The sequence below is a fragment of the Chlorocebus sabaeus genome, chromosome 12, assembly GCF_047675955.1.
Source record: "Chlorocebus sabaeus isolate Y175 chromosome 12, mChlSab1.0.hap1, whole genome shotgun sequence".
NCBI classification, from domain to species: Eukaryota; Metazoa; Chordata; class Mammalia; order Primates; family Cercopithecidae; genus Chlorocebus; species Chlorocebus sabaeus.
In genome coordinates this window covers 26747307-26775032 of record NC_132915.1, presented here as the reverse complement: position 1 = coordinate 26775032, position 27726 = coordinate 26747307, and the positions used below count along the sequence as shown (strand labels likewise).

Below are 27726 nucleotides of genomic sequence, written 5' to 3'. Positions count from 1 at the left end.
TTATCTAAATCATATGAAGATTATAATAAGGGACTCAACCTAATTTAATGAGGAGTGTAAACAGCAAGAGAAAACCTAAAGAGAATTATGTGGGTGACTTGAGAGGTTTAAATACAAGTCCTTAATTAGATTACACTTATTTACCTGGCCCACAAGTCAGCTCAGCATTAATTGGAAGAGATGATTAGTAATAAAATAAGATTCTGTCTGTAATCAAGTCCAACACTGCTTCCTTTCCTAAATAATGGAAGGCATGAGCCCCAGATGTAGAATAATCTTTGAGAAATGACACAATGTTGGCTGCTGGGTTCATCTTCTTGTTGCTCTGTAACGGGGCCTAAAAAGTCACCTGGATTCCATTCTAGTAAAATAATGCCTAAACCAGAGCTTCTGCCTTTTATTATCTTCCCCCTTTGTCTCTATGTTCTGACATTTATGGGGCATCTGAGTGAACTGCAGGGTCTTCTGGTTGTTTGGGAACAGCTTTCTGAGGCTTGCAGTTTGGTAGGATGCAGTTTGGTACCAAACAGGAAGTCAGAATCCTCACTTCTATCAGCTTTGAACATCTTCATCCTGTGCCACAATTTTTCTCTGTCAAGTGCTGGTTTCACTGTGATTTTATGGGGGCCTGTCAAGCCTGGGAATGGGGGACCGAACACTACAAAGTATTCGAAAAGGCACAGAAAATGGCTCCGTGAAGCTAGGATGTAAGTTGACGAAGACCCCTTCCTGCTCACAGCTTTTGAGTTTCATCAACCTCATCAAACAATAGTGACTTTATAATTCTATTACAAAGTTCCCTTATCAACAGCTAGAAACATAATAATAACTAGTTTCCTTTCAATTACCCACATATATGTATTTCCCAACAAAACATCTACTATAGCTTGTATTAGGCATACACAACAGAGAAGAAACAGAACTGACAGGAGTCCTGAGGAGGCTAAGTTCAACAACTATGTTGTTAAATAATTGTGTGACTCTGGGAAAATACTTTAACTTCTCTAGGTTCAGATTAGTCAGTGCTTTTTAAGCCTGACTGAACAGTAGAATAACCTGGGTAATTTTTAAAAAACTCTGGATGCCCAGGGTCTATGCCAGACCAATGATTGAGACTCTCTTGGGAGTAAACCTTGGACATAGGTATTAGTGTGCTTGTCTCAAAAATTTGCAAGTTGAGAATCGCTGCATCCAATCTCTCAAGTGTCCTTGGTGGCTTAAACTCTGTGACACATTGCTGTACTGCCTGCATGATAAAACAGATACACAGAGTCCTCCTGAGCAGAGAGGTGGCTCACATGGCCCGCAACATTGTAATAATGATTATTATTCTGGTTTTCTCCAACTTTATCCTCTACCCAAACTCCTGCAGAGTGTCTCATATTATGTCCCAGACCACATTGGCAACACAAGGGCCTCAACTTGGCTTCAAAAGTTAATAAAAGTCAATCTTCTTCTAGAGTTTTCTGACCACTTGTTAAAAATCATTTCAACTTTCAAGTATTCTTGTTAGAGGCAGGGGACCGAAGGCATATTAAATCAGTTGGCCAATCTGACTTAAACCTTAGTGAAAAATTAACCATGCCTTCCCCATGCAAAGACTGGCACTCTTTAACAGACGGTGGTTGCTGATTTTCCCTTTCTACAAACTGTGCACCAGTTCGTTTGAGAGGATAAGAGGTAAAGAAGGAACAGGTTGGCACAAAACAATTATCCTGTCAGATAAAATGAGACCTCTGACCTGTGGACAACTCCACCCGTTTGTCTAGACAGAAGAATCAGAATAATTGAAGGGCAAGTTTTCAAAGTGGACAAAATGCTTATTTATGTCTGGATGAATAGCTGGAACTTCCACTTGTTAAATATTTGGTAGTAATAAGAAGGTAAATTGGTTCTCATTTGGCTGATTAGACTCAGAAAGAAAGAAAGGTTTACTCTCGTAGTGACAGCTCTGAGACCATCTAGGGCAGCCATAACCTCTGAGACCTAGCCTCAGAGCCAGCTTTGTGGGCGTGGGACCAACACGGTCACACTGTTCAGAAGGCCAGTGCTTAGGGTCCATTGCTGTGCACTTGCTGCCTTATAATTTGTAATAATTTTATCCTTCAATTTGTGTTTAGTTAATGAAGTTCAACGGGACAGTGGAGTCTTGAAGCTTCAGTTCACAGGTGGTCCCTGGTCCTACCTCCTTGCTGCCTCTCCAGGATGGGGAAGGTCAGGGTGGGTGTGTACCTTGCAGCATTTCAGGGTCATGATAAGGGAGCAGCCTTCTCTGTCTTGGGCTGGCAAAACCATGCTGTGTTTCATGGATGACTTGGCAGAAGTTCGCCCGCCTTAAATACCAGCCATGTCCCAGTGTGAAGGTGGCAATCCCATGGCAGGGGTCACCCATTCCCTGAGAGTTGGGGCTGCCAGCCATCAGAAGGAAGGATTGATTTCTCTGTCCCTGCCAGGACCCTACATTTTCATTTTGTTCTGGGTTCCACAAAGTATATAGCCGACCTTGTCTAACCTGATCACCAACAGACAACTCAGTTCCATAGAGCCATGTGGGGTCTCAGAAGGGCTGTTAGATCTAGTGTCTATATGTGTCCCCTCTGTAGAGCACAGTGGAAGATCTATCTGCTTCTTCGAGTCTTTCCTTCCACTGTGAAATATTGTAATATACATACAGTATATATTTGCTCTGCAATATGGAGAAATTACTTAACTATTAAGGGCCGCAGTAGGTAACTCTGTCATGTAGGAATAACAATACTACTGTTATAGACATAAAACAAGGTATCATAGGTAAGTACTTGGCAGTGCCAGGGTTGAAGTAGATGTTCCATAAATTTTAGTTGCTATTATTGTGGTTATCATTATTTGCTATAGATTCTGAAAGCAATTGCACAAATATTTTAATACTATGAAGGACACACATTTTAATAAACTCGTTCGGAGTCTCAGTCTCCAGTGTTCTTAGGGTCTGTCAAATGCACTACAAATTTCCAAGAGGAGAAAAAAAAAAAAAAAAAAAACCCAAAAAAGGAAAGTCATACAATGAGAAGGGATCTTGGTTTTGTCCACTGTGATAACACACCCATGGCAGCTGTTCAGTTGTTGAGGTATAACAGTGTCTCACTTACTGTTTTGCTGGAGTGAGTGGATACAGGAGGTTTACTGAAAGTGGAAGTCTAAGTATGTAATGTGGTGATCTACAGACCACAGATCTCTGTCAGTGATGGGCTGGTGTCGTGGACCCACCCACCTGCCAATGACTGTCACCAATGCCATTCACTAGAACAGAGCTGATTGCTGACTTATGCAGCCTGGCACCCCTATGTAAATATTCTAACACATCTTTGGACTCCTGGGAAGTAAAGGAAGCTATTTCACTACTCTGTCTTTGTTATTTGTGTAAGTAGTTATTATTTTCATAAACATCTTGAGCACTAAGTGTATACTTTTAGTTTTCTCTCTAATCTTCATAAACATCAAATAAAGAAACTATGCCTGCTTTATAGATAAGAACACTTGAGGCTCAGCTAAGTTAAATGGCTTAATCAAGACTTTCTAGTTAAACAGTGAGAGAGTGAGGGTTGAGATCCGGTTCTGTCTGACTTCAAGATCATGCATCTTAATTGCAAAGCCTCTCTTTCCAGCACAGTAAGTTAGCTCTCTGTAGGAATAATACCAACAGCAGGTAGTGGCTCAGCTTTAACACCAGACAGTATTCTAAGTGCTTAACATGTATTGGCTCATTTAACTCTAGAGACAGCCATATGAAGGAGGAATTACTATCCTCATTTTACAAGTGAGGAAACTGAGGCAGTAGGAAGCTAAGTAAACTGAGTCATATAGCCCGTTAGTGACGGTCAGGCTGTAAATAAAATGTAGTGTGGCTTCAAATGCTGTGGTCAACCAGCAGGCTAAGGGGTGAGAACTTCTAGAATATTAAAATGTTAACTGAAAAAGTATAATTTGACTTTCTAAAATAATATATAAGATATGTGCATTCAAATGAGTGTCTTTCAAAGTATTTAGTCAAAATGTTTTTGCAATTTCTTTCAGAAACTGAAGCAAATAATAGTGATGATAGTACTAATAATATTAATAGCAGCTAGATTAATTTTATATCTATTGTGTGCCCAGCACTATGCCAAATGCTTTACATAAGTCATCTCATTTAATGCTTATGACAGTAATACCAACCATTTATACAGCAGAATAAAATTACTGAGGCTCAGAAAACTTAAGTAATTTTCTCTATGTCATAGCATTATATGATGGTTCTGGGTTAAACTTGTATTATCTAAATCCACAGTCTACATTCTTCACTTCTAAACTCCTAATACTAATACTTCACTACTAATACTCCATTTTTAAAATATATTTTTTAATGGTAGAAAACTTTATCTTCATAGAATAGACTGGACTTGTAAAAAACAGTATAAGTTACTTGTGACTAAGCTCTAGGTTTTATGAATTTCAGGTACTTCTGATTCATTTTCCATTAAAACTACCATTTGATGAAAATACAGACTGCTTTTCTCTTGCGATCTATACATTGTCTGAAATCAGTCCCCAAAAGACAGAGGAGTGCACATTTGCACAATGGCAGCATCATGGTCAGAGTCTCCTAAGGTGACAACGTTGAGGGATGCTCTCACTTACAAGCATATTCATGCTCCATACCTGCCACTAACTCTTAACAGTGGAAATGATGAGCAGAGGCTTATCATATGCCTACTGGGCTAACCACACGAGGCTTGTAGGCACTATTCAAGCATCCTGTGAAGGCACTGGGTGTACCACTCTACAGTGATTCTTATCCAGCAAGCCACATCCTCATTTACAGCACTTTCCTTACAGGGAGACCTTGCATGACTTTTAACAAGTGGTTTCGGAGAATCTACATTGTGTGTGGATCAATCTCATACTGAGAACAGTGACTGTACTGAATTGGGGACAGTTAATAATCTTGTGTGAAAAAATGCATCTCTTAAGTGAGTGAGGAAGTTGACAGATTTCCATTTCCCTTAGTTTTGCATGGGCCAAGACTAACTCATTCTTTGTTTTCCCAAGCCTTGCTGGAGGTTGCAAATAGCATCATTTTTCTTTCTAAAATATAGTTCAGAACTGGTTTTAATTTAATATATAGCTCAGAATTATATTTCATAGAAAAGAAGTGTTAAAATAGCTCAGTCATTCTTGGTAAAGAAATTACTGCAGTGGCGGGGGTGTGAGGCAGGGAAAGGGGAAGAGGAGGGAGACAGGGAAGGGAAAGGTAAGAAAAGAGAAGCAAGAGGTGGCTTTATTGCACATTTTTAGACTGCCATTCATATGAGATGACTTCTCTTGTGGTCTGGAGTATGCTTCTTTAAGCAAAATTTCTTCTCCAGACTTAAAAACTCCTTGACACACCTAAGATCAGCCATCTCCTGCTCCACCCTCAGCTAGTTTTCTCTCTTTTAACAGTTAGAAGCAACCTTGTTGGACAATAGTGTCTAGAATTTTCATAATACATGCTAGACAAATTCTGTCAGTTAACTAGGAAGTGGCCCATGATGAAAGGTGAAATTTAAAAGCAAAAACTCTTAGAAGTAACATTTGCGTATTTCCTAAAGTCTCTCCAACTCAAAAAAAATGCTTTTTATGTGGAATCTTCTATAGAGAACATTATTGAGCACAGCTGCTTGGAGAAAAAGTACTTAATTTGGATGGCAATATTTCTCTTAGAACAAGGAAAGAAATAGGCGGAGTTAATCATTTCTACTTTGAATTAAGAGAAATGCTAGTTATCAACAGAACAAAACAGAAGTCTAAAGGCAACACATTCTCACCAAAGGGGTAAAAAAAGGAGTTAGAAAAATATGCCTTAATGGGTGAGACCCAGAAAAGAACATAATAAACAGTGAATAACTATAGAAAGCTATTTTAAAATAATTAATAATAAGAGTCACTGTGTCTGTAATTATTTAAAAGTCACTAATTACTTTAAAAATCCCAGGAGGAAAGTTTTCTTTTCCCCATTTTATAGAGGAAGGGCTGAGACACACAGAGGCAGGCCACTCAGAGCAGGTCACCTCGTCAGACAGTGGCAGAGTAGAGATTAGGCCCAAAGACTAAATTTCAGGCTCTTAACCACCCCTTTTCAGGACTTGAGACTTGAGATAGCACTTGGGAGCAACTGAATGGCTTTCTGATTACCATGGCTTTGTTGGAATGGCCGCCTCCTTGGAACTCAATGGTCCCAAAAGCATCAGTAGGGCTGAGTTGAGTGTGTTTGCTGATGGACCACTTTTCAGACTGGATGTCATTTCGGGAGAGGCGACTTTCATTTTTCTCATTCTGAAGCACAGAGATACTGGGGGTGAGGCCAACATGCTGGCCTATCAGACGCCCACAGCAACACCTATAAGAGAAGAGGTTAAAGTGAACCCCTGGTATTAGTCTGTATTGGGATACACACTTAAGGCAACCAGCTGGAGAATTCTAAAGTCTGTGCCAACACCTGTCAGTCAATTCTCAGGTAGAATTCCACCATGTGGCTAAATCAGGCACTGGTAAACTCAGGCTTTCCATGACATACATATCTTTTCTTTTCTCCCCTCTACCCATTTTCCTTTAGCTGTGTAAGCTGTAATCTGTCTCCTGCCCTTCTCCATCCACCTCTTTTGTACCTGGCATTTTGTTCAGGATTGGACACCTGCAAACAAACGTTCTCTGGATTTTTCTACTTCACACTCTGCCCATCTATCAAATCTATCAAAGCACGAAGGCCTCTGAAGAGCTTTGAGGGGGAGAAGTTTAATATGCACATTTAAATGAGGAATCTCACTTATATGTGTGTCACAACTGAACATGTCTCTTCCCAATTGACATTTGCTGTCAAATATCCAATTCTGAGAATAAAAATCCGGAGGCTTAAGTGTTCTTGATGAAACAATGAAAAAATATTCATGAGATATTTGAAAACTTAAACTTTGCTCTATCATGAAAATGTCCTTCATACATTACTATTACTACTTTTACGACTACTAGTAATAATAGTTACAATACATAGCTGCCATTTATTAAAAACTAACAATTTAGCATCCACTGTATAGTTGAAATATTGTAGTTTTGAAGGTTAGGTAATTTGTGCAAGGTTACACAGACAGTCTCTGAGACTCTGCAGTCTGTATTTTAAACTGATTTCTTAAATTGCCCATTCATAAAGGCATTTCAGACATATATATGCTACTTTATCCCAAATGCTTTTTATCTCATATATTGTTGATCCTAAGGAAGGTAAGTAAGGTGCTAACAACGTGCTTAAATGGGAATCTGAAGGCCTACAGTTTAGTTAGGAATCTGCTAGGAGTCTTTTATTTAAGTCTCTTTCTTTTTTTCCTATTGCAGAACATGTTGGTACAAATTAAGCATTTGGAAGAAGTACTTAAAAGGAAAAACCAATAACCGTAACAAAAAACATAATCCACTATTATATACGGTGATTAATTCCTTCCACAATGGTATATATGTTTTTCTTTACAGGCTTTTAGATTAATAATTAATTGTAGGCCTGACATATATAGCGTGTAGAAATAAGATTGCTTCAAAGATGTCCAAAAACAATATAAAAGATATTTAATTTAACAGTGTTTCCCTTGCAACTGGTCATGATTACTCTTGTAGGTTTTTTGTATAATTACTACTTCATGTTCTCAACACATTATAGACAGCGAGATTACCTATGGGGGTCTTTGGTGCTGGGTATGATGTGGACACATTCTCTTTTATAAAATGCTCTTTCTATCCAGGATTTCTGAGCCTGAAAAAGAAAACACACACACACACACACACACAAAAGAAAAAAAAAAAAAGGAAAGGTGAATATACTGTGAAATTTTTTTTTTTTTTTTTTTTTTTTTGAGAAGGAGTCTCGCTCTGCCGCCCAGGCTGGAGTACAGTGGCCGGATCTCAGCTCACTGCAAGCTCCGCCTCCCGGGTTCACGCCATTCTCCTGCCTCAGCCTCCCGAGTAGCTGGGACTACAGGTGCCCACCACCGCGCCCGGCTAATTTTTTGTATTTTTAGTAGAGACGGGGTTTCACCGTGATAGCCAGGATGGTCTCGATCTCCTGACCTTGTGATCCGCCCGTCTCGGCCTCCCAAAGTGCTGGGATTACAGGCTTGAGCCACCGCGCCCGGCCTTACTGTGAAATATTTTTAACTAGAAAGCAAAATTTCATAATCATATGAGACTAGTATATCACAAATTGAATTGAAATTGTGGTTATTTCACACATAAACACTAAATATAACAAAAGCAATTACTCCCCGTACATGCTGATTAGGTTATTTACCATCACAATACTGAGAATTAAAGGAACTGACCATAATAAAAAAAAGTTAGCAATGGAATCATATACAAATTCAGAATAGAAAGACACTGCTATTTGCAGAGAAAATAAATTTGGAGGGATAGAATAGTGTGTTTGCAACCTTATAGAAAACAAATATTCAGTAGTGGGAAGAAATGCATCTAAATAAGTACAAGGTTTTCACGGCTGACACTTCCATTAGATTTTCCTTGTAGAAGGAAAGAAAAAATGGCAAGAGAATTGCATAACTCAAAAGCCCTAATGTATCACTATGTTTTTTCTAATTAGCGGTGCTAAGTACGGGGGGGTGGGGAGGGGAGGAAATAAAAGCATGAGGGGATAAATGTTTTTATCATAGTCCAAAATTTTACAGGTAATGCCTTTGGAAAAAAGTAAGATAGCACCATTTTTTTTATGCACCCTACATGCCCTTCAGCAGAGCATATACAGCTTCTTAGAATGGGCACTGTTGGGCCCGTCCACCCAGAAGTCCTGCCACTGAGATTGGGTTCCCACATGGACAAAGGATGTTCCAGAAAACTGTACAATCTCTATTCTAAAGCAGTTATCCATCCTGCATCCCTTCACGGTTTTCTTTACCAGTATTTGCAATAGCAGAGGAGTCTCCCATGAAATTCAACAAGCTGCTCAGAAGATTCCTTCTCTAAGCCTTTAAGAGGGAAGTTGCTAGAGCAACCTGTAATGTTATTTCTACATGGTATCATCTTCTCTCTAATACAGCATCGGTACTAAATTCATACTCTTATATGCAGGGCTAAAGCACAACTGAGCTGTTGATTTGACCTGTCTCGATGGTATTAACTCTTATAAGCCCCCATGTGTTGTACCGTAATTAATCTTGACTCTGCCAATGACTCAGATGTCTATAAGCTGTGCTAAATTCTGATTGGTCCTCAGTACTTCAGTCTTGTACCTCCCTCCTCTCTCACAAGGGAAGTCTAGGCAAGCATGTGGCACCGAAGGCAGTAATTGCCTAATACTCATGACAATGCACATTTTACAAGGAGCAACATGAGCCATGGTTGAGGGGCACAAATAAACTGCATCCTGTTTCAGTAATGGCCACTATCACGTGGAATAATTTCTGGGGGTTCATGCATTGTCCACATGAAAAGGAATGAATACCCATGCTGCCTCAGAGACCCTCAGGTTCAGGGGGGCCTCTGCATTCTCACACGACAAAGGTAACATTTGCAGTTTTGTCTTTCAGCTAAACATGAAAAATTCCCAATGTCTAATTTCAAATATATTTCTTTTCAAACAGGTAGAAAAGGCTAATAGCTACTTCTTTGTAACAAAAATGAGCTTAGCAGCATAGACAGCCAGTCTTTATCTTTGTAAAAAGCCTGTTCGTTAAACTATTCATAGGCCATGATTTTTCTCTAGACACTGAATACTTTCATTGATAATATCTCTTGGCCGAAAGAGGGTAAAATGTTCTTCACTGGACATTTGAAACCAACTTTTCCTACACTTTAGAGAGCCGAAAAAAGAGAATTTACTTTCCTTCTCTTTTTGTGTTCAACTTTGGCCAGCATTCAGAAAGCTCTTTTGTGGGGGAGCATCTGGGAATTTTAGAGAGTGCTGATCAATGCTCCCTGAGAAAAAGTGGGACAAGCTTTACCGTGGGTAGAGCATGAGGTCTGCATTTAGAAAAAGTGGTGTGAGTGGGACTCTGACCCAGAGAAAGTTACATGATTTCTTTGATCCTCAGTTTTCCTCATCTATAAAATGGAGACAGCAGCAATACCTGAAACACAGCATTGTTATGATGATTTTGGGAGTACCACGCTTTGCTCCGAGAAGAGAGACCTGTCCAGGGTTGATTCTGGTACTAAAAGTTCAGATGAAGGCTCAGATGAGGGGACTATGAAATTGCTCTAGGAGACCCAACCTAAATTGGTCTCCCTTTGAGTTGGGGATGATAGGAACCCACAAGCCCTGGCTGGCCACTAACAAGGTAGATAGGAAGGTTATTTAACATTTTGGAACCTCTTCTATATCACGTGGATAATTCCAGCTACTTTGAAGAGTTGTTGGGATAATCAAACCAGATGATTCAGATAAAGTACCTGGCACATGTAGTAGGAGCTCAACAGGTAATAACAATGAATAACATTCAGTAAGCGTGTACCATGTGCTTGGCCTTGTGCCAAATATATTAATACATTGTCTCCCTGGATCCCATAAGGACTCCGTGAGGAAAATACTACTTTTATATCCATCTTACCAATGAAGAAATTGAGGCAGAGAGATGCAGCAGTAAATTCTAAAGCCAGGACTTGGACTTGAACAGTGTGGCTTCAGAGTTCACACTCTTACCCGCTCTGCTAAATTGCCATTAAAACATTAGATGTTATTGATATGACATACCCTTGTTATGGGTAGTACTCTCTGAGCATGCCCAGGAGTATCCTGGCATTCGGACAGAGCTGGCTCCCAGAGATAGGTCTTGGAACCAGTTCATCCTGCATCTTTCCCTTTCTCATTCCCCTCTTCTAGTCCTCACATGTGCAGGAATGAATACTCTGCTGTGTCTTCTTCCTTTCACCTTGGGGTAAAGGATGAAGGTGGGACATTAGGAAGGCACCAGAATTCAAGAAATGGCTATACAGCAAAGAAATGTAAGCACAAGACCCCTCACTTAAGAATCTGTGCTCCAAAGACAAATGGATTAGACTTTTCAAGGACACCTTCTTTATTTCTCTTGCTCATGGATCCCATTGTTAGCCTGGAAAGCACTGGAAGTTTTAGTCAGATGATGGGTGGTAAGCATTCCTACATATGGATTGCCAGCTAGTTAGCGTTTCAGTAAAAAAGTAATTTAATTCGTGTGTAGTTTTGCTACTTAATTACCTTCCCAAAGGTGAAACGCTACATCACTGTTAGTGAAAAGATTGAGAATCATTTATATTTCTTATTATTAGCAGATTAATCATTTCCCTTGCAAAGGCACAGAAAATTGGGAGTAAAACAAAAGAGAAACAGAACATTAAGAAATTTCCCCATCATTCATAATTAAATTGGATTTTTTCATTAAGTAGAAAAGTATAATACACAATAGAAAGAAAGCAGGTACAACACATGAGTTAGGAATTCTACAAAGTATCATGCATAATTACTATATTGTGAGCTTCGCTTTATCATGCTTTTATTCAGGTCTTTAGCGTGAACGTCGAACATCATGTATTAGATTTTTAAATTCATTTTATTGGAGTGGGCATTTTGACGTTTAATCCTGGTTTAACTTGTTTCCTAAACAAATTCCTTTTATTTGTTTGAAGGTTTTGAACTACTCTATAGGAAGCTTTATATTTTGCTTCAATATCCAACTCAGTTATCTCAGAATAGTTATCCTCAATGTTAGAAAGCATGAAATAGTTTTGATGTGCTATGTTTCTAGCTGACCGTTCAATTCTCTTTTAATAAAAAACTTTAACAGACATCATGTCTTAAAATCTTTTCTTTTTAAACATGTTTTGGAAGTCTCATGTATGCTTAGAAAAGATGCCTTCTATGGCCCCCAGCAAACCTCTCTGTATATTCTTTTCTAAAGGTAGAATGCACATAACCAAGACTGAGTTTGTGAAGGACTGGCTATTTTCTTTCTTGTCTTTCTGCATCATCAGTCATGTGTGATGTGTAATAGGGAAGTGTTTTTCAAAGGCTAATAATTAAAAGACATCATATTCAAAACAGAAATGAGGACACTCACATTGAACAAAGTATGATTACCCTCAAAGAATAAAGCAACTACTAATTTTGAAAGGTAAATATACAGTCAATAAAACATCAAAATAATGGAAACAAAAGTCTGTAAATATTGCTTTAAAAAATTAAGTCATTTCATTTAAGCAGGATTCAATGGTTTTCACAAAGTCTTTGCTACAAATGTTAGTCCCCAAACTACTTTGAATCTTCTTACTATATACTCCCCACCAGCTATTGAATCAAGTTCTCCAGGCAGGAAGATTTACAAGCACATACACACCGGGTATATTAAACTCATTTCCAAAAAACCTTGGAACGTGCTGTTGCAATCTCCTCTTTAGCAGGGAAGCTTAACAGAAGGACAACCACTCAGACCAGTAATTGCAAGATGAGGAAAGAGTCCACTAACTTTATAGGAACAAATTACAAGAGAAGTTTCACAATGCTTCTCATTTGTCACCCTCTCTTATTTCAAATGTATACCCTGTCTTCATAAAAAAAAAATCCCCAACCCAAAGGTACTAAATTCATATGTTCATTTTGCCCTTTCCCTCCACACCTCCCTGGGTGTGGATCTTTGGTCTTCCTCTAGGTCCCCAGATCCAATATTGAGAAGTTGAACAAGAGAAAAGTTAGCCAAAATCATTTTACCTGAGCACTGACTCTGGGTGCTGGCAAAAGCAGTCCCCGGAGCAGCTCCTGTTGCTTTCATTTTGCTGCAGCTAGGGCTGGTCATTCCGTTAATAATGCTCTTATGACCGCCCACTGGAAAAAAAAAAAGTCACTTGTTCGGCTCTTCCCCCAAGAGACGTTTCAAGTAAGCAATGAACTTGGGCAGATTAGCCCCTTGGAATGTGCTGCTTCGGGATTAGCCTCACTAAGAATCCCATGGACATTCCCTCCCAGCCCTCAAACACTGCTTGATTTGAACATCTAATCTGACGCCAGAAGAAAAACAAATCCCTGGAGAGATCGGATTTAACTGGCACAGGTCCTAACAGGCTCCCCCGCCTACCCCTCCCTTTTTCTTTTTCCATTTTCAGAGAGAAAGCTTGTGAAAGTGTGATAAGGTGTTCTGAGTTCTGAAAGTTCAACTTTGGAAAGCAAATCCTTCTAAAGAAACAGTGTATGAATGATCCGAGTGGCTGGAGCACACAAGCGGCATTGTTCCACCATCCCCAAAGAATGGAATGATAGCATTTCTTTAAAGAGAAACTGCTAAAATCTCTGAGCGTTTCAATAGAATATTTTGGTCCCTGAACATGAGCCTGAGAAGAATGAAGTTGGAGTTTGTCGGAGACCTTCGAGAACTTCTAAAATGTCAATAATAAAACTTGTCTGATCATACTTCTTATTCTGCTGCCCCTCTAGCAATTGCAAATGTATGATTAGAAACCTACAGTCCTGCTTCCTTATCAAAAAGAGGTGAGCTGTGACCATGGTAGCTTATGGATGCAGATCAAAAGCTGTGATGCCATGATATGTTTATTTGGTGTGGCCCAATGGAGAGATTCCAGCTGGTATTCAGTCACATAGAAAGGGCTCTTTCATGTATAATCCAAGAGTGAATATTTTAGATAATAGTATTCTTGACTGGATAAGTGAACAAACTGGGGGAGAAAAGAACTTAAATTTCTAGAAGGCAAAAATACTTTTTAAAAAGTGAATATATGAGCAATTCATCTCCAAAGGACTTTTCTCTTCCCAAACACAGAGGTAAGTGCTAAGAGATGGCATTCTTCCCTTTTCTTGTGGATGGTAAACCTGTGAGGGCAATGGGGCTTTGGTTTTCATTTTTCCATAATCCTCTGTCAAAACACCTAGTACGTGTCATTTGGACACTCAATAAGCATAATACTGGGAACCGAATGACTTATTTCAAACTTGAATTAGGTCCTGAGCCATCTTTTTGGCCCTCTGCTCTTTCTAGGATTGATCTTCTTCAAACTCCCACGTTTTCTGGTCTGTCACTTGCAAGTTTTCCCCAGAGAGAGAAACAATAGACTACCTAGTGACTTTCAGCTGGGGAAATATTATGATAAACAAGAACCAAATGAAACATCAGACTGAGTTTAACACATGATGGAGGAAGTCCGTTTGCCTGTCTTCAGGAGTTGGCTACAGAATAACACGTGGTGACAGCCTTAATGATGTACATACCCTTCCTTCTCTGCAGCTGTAACACTCCCAAGCACTTATTCCAAAGGAATCATCAGAGATGTGAGCACACAGAGATGTTCACTGCAGTGTTATTTATAATACAGAAAAAGTGGAAACAAATGAAGTCTATCAATAGGAGAGGAATCAAATAAACAGTGTTTCATGCCATTTGGTGATCTTAATCAGGTTTCAAAAGACTGCTTAATTACCTAGAGAAATAAACATTTTCATGTTGTTATGTGAAAAAAGCAGGCCATAAAATATTAAGGGCAGAAAAACTATAAATTTTAAATAGATACAGAGGTGATAGGTCAGAAACATTTTTAAGGTGGTAACTATGTAGCTAATTTTTGTTTTATTCCTTTTGCCTTTCCATGTTTTCTAAAGTTTTCTTCTGTAATCATGTTTATAGTCAGAAACTATATTTTATATAGTCAGAAAATATTTTTTCAATTGTCAAGCTTGACCATATGATAATAGGAGGTTATTGGGGATGAATATCTCAGGAAGAGATGAAGTAAGGAGAATTAAGTAAAAAGATAGAGGGATTCAGTGGGGACGATTTGGAAAAGAAAGTTTTACAATGTGGAGGGTGAGTTTTCTAGAGAAACAGAGGGAGAAGAGGAGGGAAGTGGGGAAATGAGAAGCGCGGAGCTGGGTGGGTGGGCAGGCAAACACCTGAAAGATACACCAAGCTGGTAGGCTGTAGTGAGTCTGTGAGACTAAATAAATTGATTGTAGATAATCTTCCCAATGTAAGAAATATTTTAACAATTCAGCTTTCTCAACTTCTTTCTTCACTAGATACTACTCCAACCCTTCATCTGAATTACTTTAGACACCGAGTTACATATATATGCAGTCTTTAAATATTGCTTGTGTATTTTTTTATCCTATTCTCTGCAGTCTTACTTGTTTTTGTTTTGTTTTCCCTTTATAAAGATAAATAACTATCCAATAGAGAATAGAATAAGAGGAGCCCTCCACGAACTTTACACCAAAGACAAAAATATTGCTGCCAGAACCCTGGGCATTTTACTCAAGTAAAAAAGGAAGTCCCAGGTGAGCACAGCAACTATTTCATGTGAGGTTGTAGATTATCTTTAGGACCCTTTAAGAAGGTAATTAGCTCCAAAGAGACTTGTAGCTCTAGGCCACACTGTCCATATAGATCTGTATAAAATCTTGTGCATCACCTGACAATGCAGCTCCCAACAGGGTATATTATCAACCTGTTTCAGATGTAGTTTAGAGTGAATATAATTTTAATACTAACAAGCGAAAACCCCAAGTGTAAGGCTTACTGTGCTTCTTCCTCACTCCTTTTTTATGCAATGGCAGATACCTTATTCTTCCCATTCATCATTAAAGAAAAATCCCACCTGAAGATAAAATACTAAAAAGTTTCTACTGGTGCACAACTCCATTTTGAAAAAGTGAAATCAGATTTTCTACCAGCAGTAACTAGATTGTAACATGGAAAATGCATATTTCATTATTATAAAGATGTCCAAAGCAGTATTTTTCTGGGATGTTCACATTTGACAACCGCATCGACTAAAGAGCATGATACAAAGTAGTGGTCAGCAAATGTTTTCTGCTAAGGGTCAGATGGTACATATTTTAGGCTCTTTGAGGGCGATACAGTCTCTGCAGTAATACTCAACTCTTGTTGTAGCATAAGAACTCCCATAAACTTAGGATTGTCTTGGAGATGCGGGGTCTTTTTTGGTTCCATATGAACTTTAAAGCAGTTTTTTCCAATTCTGTGAAGAAACTCATTGGTAGCTTGATGGGGATGGCATTGAATCTATAAATAACCTTGGGCAGTATGGCCATTTTCACGATATTGATTCTTCCTATCCATGAGCATGGTATGTTCTTCCATTTGTTTGTGTCCTCTTTTAAGAAAATGTGGCACATATACACCATGGAATACTATGCAGCCATAAAAAAGGATGAGTTTGTGTCCTTTGTAGGGACATGGATGCAGCTGGAAACCATCATTCTTAGCAAACTATCACAAGAACAGAAAACCAAACACCGCATGTTCTCACTCATAGGTGGGAACTGAACAATGAGATCACTTGGACTCGGGAAGGGGAACATCACACACCAGGGCCTATCATGGGGAGGGGGGGAGGGGGAGGGACTGCACTGGGAGTTATACCTGATGTAAATGATGAGTTGATGGGTGCTGACGAGTTGATGGGTGCAGCACAGCAACAAGGCACAAGTATACATATGTAACAAACCTGCACGTTATGCACATGTACCCTAGAACTTAAAGTATAATAAAAAAAAAAAAAAAAAAAAAGAACTCCCATAAACAACAAGTAAACAAATGATCATGGTTTTGTTCCAATAAAACAGGTAGTAGGCTGGAACTGGTCCCGGTCAACCCTTGGTACAGAAAAAAGGGGTGTGAATGGTGAGGTGTCAAGAAGGAAGGAGTAGTAGTGGTTTTAAAAGACAGCTTTCATGGCACCATCACTAGTTTGCCTTTGCTCTTTCTCAAGCGTATCAGGCAAGATCTTGAGGGGACTTTGTTCCTGTCATTCCTGTACCTGGATAGAGTCATCCTCAGCATCCTCAGATATGCCACAGTTCACCCTCTCAACACATCTGGACTGCTCAGAGGTCTTTCTTGACCATCATATCTAAAGGCACACCGTGTCATTATTTATTCCTTTGCTTCCCTCTATTGCACACCGTGTCATTATTTATTCCTTTGCTTCCCTCTATTTTCTTCAGAGTCCCTCACATTACCTGCCATTATGCTGTGTCTTTGTGTGTTTGTTTTTCGTCTGTGTACCCCACTAGAATTTAAGTTCCTGAGGGCAGTGATTTTGTAACTGATGACGAGATAAGTGAACAAATTGGGGAAGAAAAGAGCTCAGTGACATTGATCTGATGTGGCCCCAGCTGATGTGGCCCCAGCACCTAGAATTGTGGCACATGGTTAGCACATAGAGGATGTAGGCAAATCATCTGATTTCCTGGCACATTAATTCTTCATTGGAAAACGATGCCATCAGGTTGACCAGTGTTTCCTAAAGAAGGATTTTAGGGCGGTACCCAGATGGTACCGCCCTAAAAATGCCCAGATAAGCATTTTTCTTTTGATAGTTAGATGTTAATATATAATATACAAGGAAAGGCTAAACCTACAAATTTAACAAATACTAGTGCTTGAAGATATAATTTTTTTCTTTTTGGAGTTGTGAAAAAATGAGCCCATCAAAAATATTTAATAAACTAGAGTAAAAGTGATTTGTGGATAAGAGAAAATCATGATGGTATCACAACAGTGACCAAAGTTTGAGTAACACACAGGACCAAGCGCTCTTAAATGTCCCTCAGGCTCCTTGCTTTTATTCTAATGCTTGTAAATAAATGTATTGTGTTCTCTAACATTTAGGGTTGCCATTTACCTACAAAGTTAATGGCAGAGGACCATGACAAAGCCAGCTGCCTCCAGAGAACACAGCTGCCTCCAGAGAACACTGCCATCAGTTTGTTCTTTCCAAAACGATCAATGGTGCCATCCCCGATCAATCCCCGTCAGTGGCTCTCCATCCCCAGCATGGTCAGCTCAGCATCTAAAGTCTGGTTCTGGCTCTGGAAGTACCTTTCTTCAAATTTCTTCATTTCTGTATAAATCTTTGTACACTTTATGCTTCAGCGAACCAAATTATTGATTATTCCCCTCATGAACCATGTTGTTCTAGGTTTCTCAAACTTTGAATATGTTGTCCCTTCATCTGAAATGCTGGGTTCTTCCTTCTCTACTTGACCAATGCCTCTGCATTCTTTAAAACTCTGCATGAAACACTGTGTTCCTTGATGGGCGTAGCTGGTCACTGCCAGAGTGAATCACCATGACCATTGTTCCTCTTCCTTCTTTTGGTCACACTTCCATTAGGGGAAGAGTCACATGATATAATACTTATTTTCATTCCAACATGTATAATCATCCTTTGCCAGTTTCCGTTGCAAATCTACAGTATTCTAGGTCTAGTATGGCATAACCAGAGTGTTGTAATTTCACCTAGACACTCCCCTTCTTCCTTCTCCTATTTTTAACATTATTTCTAGGGGAATATCAATTTCTCATCCCTATAATTCACCTTAGGGGAATAATTTCTTTGTGGGCTGAAGTTATTTGTACTAAAATTTACTTTATAGCCTCTAAACTTAAATCATATGCACCTTAACATAATGTTAGGTTAGATTACGTTTTTATCATCCGATTGGGAAAAGATTCAATAAATTATTATTTACAATGATAAATTAAACTCATGTTTTGTCAATAGGTCATGCTGTGTAAATCATACTTAAATATATTCAGAATGTTTATGTAGCATGTCATTCTACATAGGCATTTTTATAAATAATTTTAAAATACAATTCTGTTTCTTTGGAAATTTGTTTCTTCATTATGAGGCAATTAATCATTGCTTGGCAATAATACATTATATTCATAAATTATTCTGCAGTTCCCAGAATGCTATGGCATATAGAATTTCATGTAATCTTAATAACATTGTATGGTCGATATTATAAAATTCCAGGATACAAATAAGAATCTGGGGCTTATAGAGGTTAAGCATCATGCCAAAGTTATATGCCAGCCATAGGCTTAGCCAAATGGACTCAAATCCCTCATACATTTAGTATAGAGTAAAAATGAGGTTATGACTTTGTTTTCTGTCAAGTAAGTGTAGAGTTGCAGCAACATAATGTCAGAATTTAAGTCCTTAATTCTGTTTAGCTTTCACAATTCATTCCTGAAACCTTCTGATTTTGTTAGCCGCCAAAGAAATGTGTTGAGTCATAAAATTGGAACATTTTATGTTAGTACAGAGAGCCCCAAATCCCTTATACTCTGTGATTGATTTTAGGGATGCTGAATGATGTTTTTGTTCTTAGTGGTAGAATAAGCACATTTTAATCATTTCGATCTTAACAAAAATATACATACTTCATTAACCTGAAAAGACAATGATGAAAATCTGAAATGAAGATGTAGACCCCCATTTCAAACGTATCCTATTTATGGTCAAGGGTTAATCATGTGTTTCAATACAGTAGCAGTTTCCACACAATGTGTTAAAACCTTCAAAGCCATACACACACTCTTAAGGGCTTTACTGCCTTTGTCAGCCAAAAACCATAACTACAGTAGTGCCAGCTCTACGAAACTGGCTTACTTCTTTTAAAAAGTAGGATAAATTTTGATTGAAGAAGGAGGAAAGCCAAAACAAATTTATGAACAAAAAATACTGAGATTGAGGTTTGACACCCTCAAGGGCCGGAAACTTTAAAACAACAGCTCTGGATCATTTGTTAGAAAACAATATCACTGTGTTAATGTCAGTGCACAGCCAGTGAATGGGAGGGTTTTCTATATTCATGGAGGCTATGCTGGTGGGAACTATGACTTTGTTTTCTGTCAAGTAAATGCAGAGTTGCAGCAACATAATGTCATGATTTAAGTCCTTAATTCTGTTTAGCTTTCACAATTCATTCCTGAAACCTTCTGATTTTGTTAGCCGCCAAAGAAATGTGCTGAGTCATAAAACTGGAACATTTTATGTTAGGTAGAAATGTGGAATTTATGTGACAAAGAATATCATAGATTCACAAGCTGAATTTTGCTTATCTCTTTGGCCCTGGAAGGATGAAGAGGCAAACCAAAGGTGAGAATAAAAAAATAGTTGCAAAGTTGCAATAGCATTCACAGTAGAGTTGTCATGTAAGGATTAACTACTAAAAAAAAAAAATCAGTCTCTCTCTGTCTACATGTATGTCTACATGTATATTATATATGCATATCATTTTTATTTTTGTTATTTTTATTTTCTTTATTATCATTCCTGACTACTATAAAGTGTTCTGGGTAGAGATGCTGATTTATTTTAATCAATGGATGATTCCAATTCTGAGGTCAAATTATTTATCCTCACAAGGTACAGACTTAAATTTGGCTGTTGGATCTTATTTCTGAAATCCCTATTTTTGGTATCCATTCACAGCAATAGTAAGGCAGAGCCTGGGGGACGCATGACTGATTAGGAGTCTCAAGATGTGCATCCTAGCCATGACTTGTTTACAACTAGACATATGACCTTGGAGGAGTGACTTAATCTTGGTGATCTTCAAGATCAGTCCCAATTCCTAGAGTTACGATTCTGGGAAGCAGCTTTATTGTTACTCCCTCATTAACATGTACAAAGTATGTATAGGGGCTTTTTTGAAAATAAGAGATCTTTTTAAATTTTAATTTTTTTAAGTTCATTATTTCTTTTATAAGTAAACAAAAATGTAGCAGAGCACACGGTTTTGTGTTTACTTAGTGCAGAGTACACAAAGAGATTTGAATTAATAAATAATTCCTGAAATAATTCTCACCAGACTCCAATCATCCTTAAGAATGCCCCAGGTTGAACAATTTGGCACAGGTGTAAATGTTAATCTATTTCAATGAGACTTCAAATATTATTAAGATGTTATTACAATTAATTAATAACTCTGCCATTGAGAGAATTTCCAAGAGTAGAACTTGGTATTCTTTTGCTTCATCCCCTACTAAGTGATAAATGAAGTCTTGATGATCATTCAGGTCAGAATATGCAGAGACTGCTCAAGATTTGTAATTTTTTTTAACCTAACAATCAAGAATTATTTCACTGGAGGAACTGATAACAAATCAATCCCATTTGTGTCATCAGAATCAACTTATAAGCAGATAGATCCAGCAATATAAAGGTAATGTTACTTCTATAACTCTCTGGAAATGAAAAATTATTAGGTATTAAGTTAATGCAGCATAAATGTATTTCTGTCTGATAGGCATTTTTCTCTGTCACATTACTAGATTGTTAGGTAGAAAATAAATCCATCTGCATAAATTTGGATTTATGCAGATTTAGATCCTCGACTGCTCCAAATAAAAAGATAGAAGGGTAAAAACATGTTATAAGTTAGTCTTTAATTTGGTTATATTGTTCTAATGTGACCATTTTAAGGTTGTTCAAGGTTATTAGGCTTAGCTTCAAAATACTGTTAATGTCTTTCCTTATGACTCACTACCAAAGCCTGAATCTTACTGATTTATTCTTACCTTAGTGTGTTAATATTAAATCTTTTTGGAATATTTTACATCCCAGAAGACACTTATGTACATATACATACACACACACACACACACACACACAGACATATACATATAGAGACATATATATGAACTGTCTCTAAATATATTAATTTAAATTTGATGCACATAGAAATAATCACAATTCAAAAGTAAGTATAAAGAATTTTAGTAGGATCACTATACATTATATGTACCCCAAGTCACTATGTAGCCCATAAATATGTACAATTATGTCAATTTAAAAATTATAAAAATTAATTAACATTTTAAAAACCAAAGTGAGTCTCTGGTAGACGTTACAAAAATAATTTTCAAAGATAGCACAAAAATATAGATTTCGTTTCCAATTTGTTTCTGTTCCATTGGATGGAAACATGACTTTTTTTCCTCCTGTCTCTTTTCCCACCATCTCACCCTTACACTCATGTAGAGTTCTAATCTCTGAATATTTGTTGCCAAAATGAATTTCTGATAATAAGATTCTTCTCAGACAAGCTATGCTAGTTTTAAAAAGAATATTTTGCTGGCTTTCTAATTGTTCCCTACATCCCATTCTTTACCCAGCAACAAGTTATATTTTTCCCCTTACTAATTAATAGACTGTATTTTTTAGAGCAGTTTTAGGTTTACAAAAAAGTTGAGAAGAAAGTACAGTTTCACATATTCTCTCCTTCCACCTCTCTCCACAATTTCCCTTATTATTTAACATCTTGCTTTGGTGTAGTACCTTCCTTATAATTGGAAAATGATACATTATTATTAACTAAAATTTGTACCTTACATTAAGGCTCAGTCTCTGTATTGTACAGTTCTATGGGTTTTACCAAATGCATAATGTCAGGTATCCATCATTACCATACCATACCAAATAGTTTTATGAATGGTCTTTTAAAATATGAATTAGCTCATGGCATTCCATCTCCCACACTCCACAATCATTCAGTGATTTCATATTACTTTCAAAATAGAGCCCAGGTTTGTTACTGGATCTCACAGGCCTTACGTATCACATCCTAGCTCACTTCTCCAAACTCTGTCTATGCCAAGTCGACCCAGCTCACTACCTCCAGCCACATCAACATTATTTTAGATCCTCAACTGCTCCAAATAAAAAGATAGAGGGGTAAAAATATCATGTTATATGTTAGTCTTTAATCTGGTTATTGCTTCTTTAAAGGGACACAAATATTCATAACTTGGGATGGGAGTTGGGGAAGGGATCACTGGAAACTTGATATTTCAAATGTAAATTTTTATAAGTAGCAATTTTAGAACTACCTCCCTCCAGGAAACTGAAACTCCCTACAGATTGTTTTATTTGATAATGTGATTTATTCTAAGATTCTTGTTTGGGACATGAGGGATAAGTGTGATATTATTTTGGATGTAAGGTAATTATAAACTCATTAATCACTGGGAAATCATGGAATGGAAACCAAGTATCCTAATGCATTTGTCCATTTAAACTTTGCAAGAGATCTTAGGTCCTTTCTCCAATATTTAGTAGAAAACTAACTTCTTTCTGGTAAATACTACCTCGTTTTCTGTTGGTGACATAAGTGCAAAAAGAAAATCATCACACACACACATACATACACACACATACAGTCCCATGAAATTCCTGGCTCTGGGATGCTATATATATTATAACACTATTTATGATTATTCATTAAAACTGTCACCACTGGTGGGGGCATATTATATACTATCGTACTAGTTGGATCCCCAAATAATAATATGGCTTTTTTGTTTGAACAATTATTTTTCCCCTTGAATTTTTTGAATGCCACATGACACACTGATGTGCACATTACTGTAAATACTGACTCTACTTGAGGCCCTTATCACGTACACACTTGTGTGTATCTTATCCCACTGTCGATCCCAATTTTAATGATTTGAAAGTGAATTGTTATGAAAGTGGGCATGCATTTTTACAAATGCACAAATCTAATCTCACAGGGAGAAGCCGGTAGAGAAAACATTTCACTTTGCTTACAGTTCTAATGCAGATGTCTTTAAATTATCATTAAGATTAAAGGTAAACAGAAGCATAGCTGTGGAGTTAATTGTATTTCATTAAAGTCGATGCTACCTGGAGCTCCAACTTGAGTCATTACATGGAGAATTTGAAAATGAGCCATCTGAGCTGTACTTACTTATTTTTTAATTAATTCACTCATGTATTCAAAAATATCTGTTGAACACTGACCTGTGCAAAGCTCTTTTAGTTTCTGAGGAGGTACAAGGCTTTATGAAATCCTTGTATCTGTTTTTAGGTTTATGCTGTGTTCTAGAACAATGCTTCTTAAATGAGTTGTGGTAACAAATCTTGTAAAAGAAAATTTCAATCCATTACATTACAAACTGATACTTTTATAGCATGCCATAAAATCGATTATGCACGTGGATTTTGTGGCAACAGCAAATTGCCATATAAGTTTCTAAAATGCTTATTCTCAATTTTTGTACTCTTATCATTCACAAACAGTTTGTGGGCCAGTACCAGTTGATGAACCACAAGGCACTAATCAGTGTGCAGTGCATGGTCCAGAAGCATCAGTAGCACCCGGGAACTTGTTAGAAACGCTGAGTCATTGGCGACCCCCACCCAAGATCTACTGGATCTGCACCTGCACGTTAGTAAGATTCTCAGATGATTCCCTTACATCTAAGTTGGGAAAACACTATGCTGGAGGAAAATCAATCAGAGGCAGTAAAGATTACAATAACGTTTTATAGTAGCAGCACTAACAGTTTTACAGCTATTGCAATATGTCCTACATTGGTCTAATTATTTTCATGTATTAACTAATTTGGACCTCATCACAAACCTGTGAAGTAAGTTCTTTTATTATGCTCATTTTGCAGATAAGGACACTGAAGAAATGGAGGTTAAGTTACTGGTTCAGTGTGATGCCACTGGAAAGCAAATCACAGGGACATAGAATAACTTCAGTGACACAGAGAAGTAAATACACGTGCCAGGGATGCTGAGGAAAAGCAGTCAGTTTGGGCCAGGAGAGGTATTTGAGCTGGGCCTGGCACGGAGTTAGTGCTTTCCGCATAGAGTAAGCACTTAAATGATTATTCTTGCATTTCATTTAATTACATTTTTGTCCTTTCCTATTTCCATAACTTCAGAGAGGTGGTTGCAAATTAATTACCTGTTCTCATACTTTCTACTTTTTAAGATTTAAATTTTCCTTTCTCTTTCTGTTTCTCCTAAATCTTTACAATGAACTTTCAAGTACTTTGTTCTTTCGCCTGCCCATTAACTCTGTCTATCCTGACTGATAGTGTGCAGTTATCCTATATTCTCATGATGTTCCCTAAGCTCATTTAGGGCACGGACCAGACCATATCTATTTACCTTTTCAACCCCTTCCCTACCCACAGTGCCTGGCATCTGGTAGAACTTCAATAAACATCTGTTAAAATAATTGATAATAATACACAGTTATCAAAAAGTAGAGTAGTTAACTGAATTAACTGTAGATGGAACATTCTTTCAGATGTGAATTAATGGAACACCTTGTTCTTTTATTTTCCTAACATGTTTTGCATAAATGGAACCATTAAACCTTAAAATATGGGGACAAATGTAACTATCTGTCTCTTAAAGCATTGTCATTGAATTGAATGAGTGATTACACTGAATCATACATGCAATTCATGCTGCACCTGTGTGTGCACACACACAGACACACACATATGCATGTGATTTTTCTGTTAGAATCTGGTAGACACACTCCTAGTATTTCATTCACCAATTCTACATTACAGATTACATGCTGGAAAACACTCATAAAAGATAAATTATGTATTAAATCTCTACCCTTCCTTCTGTTGGCATTATAGCCTAATAGCTCATTTGAAGGATAAGGGGTCCACACCATCATTCTTGAATGTCTGCACCTTCAGATGAATATTTCATGACCTATGGAAAAAAATCTTAGGAAAGCTCTGGATTGTCAAATGCTATTTTTAGGGGTACAGAACATTTTTTCTTAATGTCAGCAGATATCATTATTTAAATTCAGCCATTTGTTAAATAGTATAATTGCCCATCAATTATGTTTTCCCACTGAATTTAGATCGCACGTTATACCTCCCCTTTGCTCAAGATTTTTTAAGCCTTAGAAAATAAAGGCAGATTCAGACTAACCTGAAACATAAATTTAGTCAGTGTGATTCACAATAATGGAAAAGTTCAGACTCTTATTTCTTAGGTAGTTTTTAAATGATGGTCCTTGCTAGCTTTTGTCTTACCCAAATAGAAAATTCTGCATTTTCTATGTTAAAAAAATAAAACTGTGCCCACAGATTCCTAAACAGGTGGATTTTAGTTGGTATTTGCATGTGTGTATAGTTGTGTGCACCCTGGCCGGGTTTAAATGATTAATTAGTCCATAAATTTGAGGACAAAATCCTGAAATGCTTTGTTTGGCTTAATTTTATGGCTCTCTTTGTGTTCTTAGATGCACATCTGTACTGCTGTGCTCATTATTTAACATTTAAGACCTCATTGATAACTTTCTCACGACAGTGTTACTATCAACTTGAACTTTTGTGTCAGATATCAATACAAGTAACTTAGAGGCTACTTATATGAAGCCTAAGTCACTCAATTAGTGCTTCTGTTCTTAGAGTCCTCTTCTACCTGGCCTATTTAGAACAAACAGAGAAATGAAGTGGTAGCCTGCTTGTGTTTCCAACTGTGACTGGGACAGATTTTTCCATTGCTTCAGTTTCTTCTTTTGCAAACATAAAGAATACTCCTATCTCTTGTGACTTCACAAGGGACTATGGACAGAATTGATAAACATGATGACAATCCTAGATTCTTTTTTTAAAATGACTTACAAGTTTTTGTTTATTTTTTATTGATACATATTAGATGTACATATTTTCAGGTACATGTGATAATTTGATGCATTCATATAATCAAATCTAACCCTGGATTCCTTATGGTATCATATGAGGACTTTGTTAGCATAGGGTACTGGCTTACCATAAGAGACTAAAAGATTCTTTAAGCTTTCTTTTTATCATAATAGGTGGCTGAATTTAAGCAGTTTTAAATTACATTCTTGCTTGACTTACACCTAAATGTCAATTTTCTTCAGAATTACAAAAGCACGGTATGAATTAATGTGACTGCCCTACCCCCATCCCCATAAAAAAAACCCATTAGGAATTTTCCGAGATTTAAGTAACATGGAATTTGATTACACAGTGCATTCTGGGGCTCAGCCACAGCAGGCTGTAGGTACCAGGCAGGCTGATTATGACTTAACGCATTGTTTCAATGTGATTTTGCAAAGGATTTCATTTAATGCAGATTAGTAAGTTTATTAAGCTGTTGATAATTGAAGCCTCTTAAGTTTGGTAAGTACCATCGAGTGAGGTAGATTAGTGGGGTTTAATTTGTTGCTCTCAAATAGCAAACGAAGACTTAGCAGAATAATTACATCTCCTCTGTGGGCTAACAAAAGGTGACATTGCAATGGTGCTTTTGGCCACTTCTGCAGTTTCCTTTACAGTATTGCCTTTAGAGTTTTCCCCATTGCTCTCAAGTGACCAAACCCATCAACTTTTCTGTTGTTTCCTGAAATTATCTCTCTATTCCCTTGGCCATATTTTAACTACATTGAGGGTAGGGACTGTGTCTCCTCTGATTCCTAAGTATCTGGCATATAGAGGCACTCAGTATGTGTGTTTAACAGAGGAATGAATTATCTTAAACAATCATAAAGTATGCTCTGAAAATAACATTATCATCAAGTTTTCAAGTGCTAGGAAGTTATTCTTAACCAGAGCATAAAGTAGCTGTGTCAGCCAAAAGACTAAGAGTCAACTCAACTTATTAAAGGGATTGCATCAATGAATAAAATTATTTATTATCTCATAAATCTTTGGCCACACAGAGTACTCAGCCCAAGTTAGTCTACCAAACACATTAACTTAATCTCTGGCATGACCAGGTCCTCATTTTGTTACATGCCTATGGTGTCATTACAAGAGAAAGAGTCTTTATCCGTCTGGGACTCCTAGGTCTGCCATATTTCTAGCAGAATCACAAATCAGATGGCAGAAAACGCTACACTGGCATGAGCTTACATAGATTATATCTGTTAAGAGGAAATGCCAAAGCTGTTTGGAATGACTGTAAATGAATTTCTAAAGTCAAGTTTGGTTGTCTTTTTCATTTCTGGATGTTAGAATACCCATAGAACTGCAGGTGTGAAGGTTTAGGGGCTTAGGCCTCAGAGAAGGTCACTGTTTTTTGTTTTTTTCAAGTGGCTCTTCAGGTACTTTATTT

At 37.5% G+C, this 27726-nt stretch overlaps 1 protein-coding gene across 27 annotated transcripts in view; it reads right to left on the bottom strand.

The window, feature by feature from the left end:
• The window catches only part of TRPM3 (transient receptor potential cation channel subfamily M member 3), a 920173-nt gene that overhangs the window by 310083 nt on the left and 582364 nt on the right, over positions 1 to 27726 (bottom strand). For 24 of the 27 annotated variants that reach the window (XM_037997448.2, XM_073021525.1, XM_073021526.1 and 21 more), the window contains exons 2-3: positions 7719 to 7798; positions 6193 to 6397 (exon numbers count right to left, since the gene is read on the bottom strand). In XM_037997448.2, the coding sequence (XP_037853376.1) occupies positions 6193 to 6397; positions 7719 to 7798 (285 nt within the window). Of the gene's footprint in view, positions 1 to 6192; positions 6398 to 7718; positions 7799 to 12733; positions 12873 to 27726 lie in introns of those variants that run through there. The other 3 variants (XM_037997457.2, XM_037997458.2, XM_037997449.2) reach the window with 3 other exon arrangements.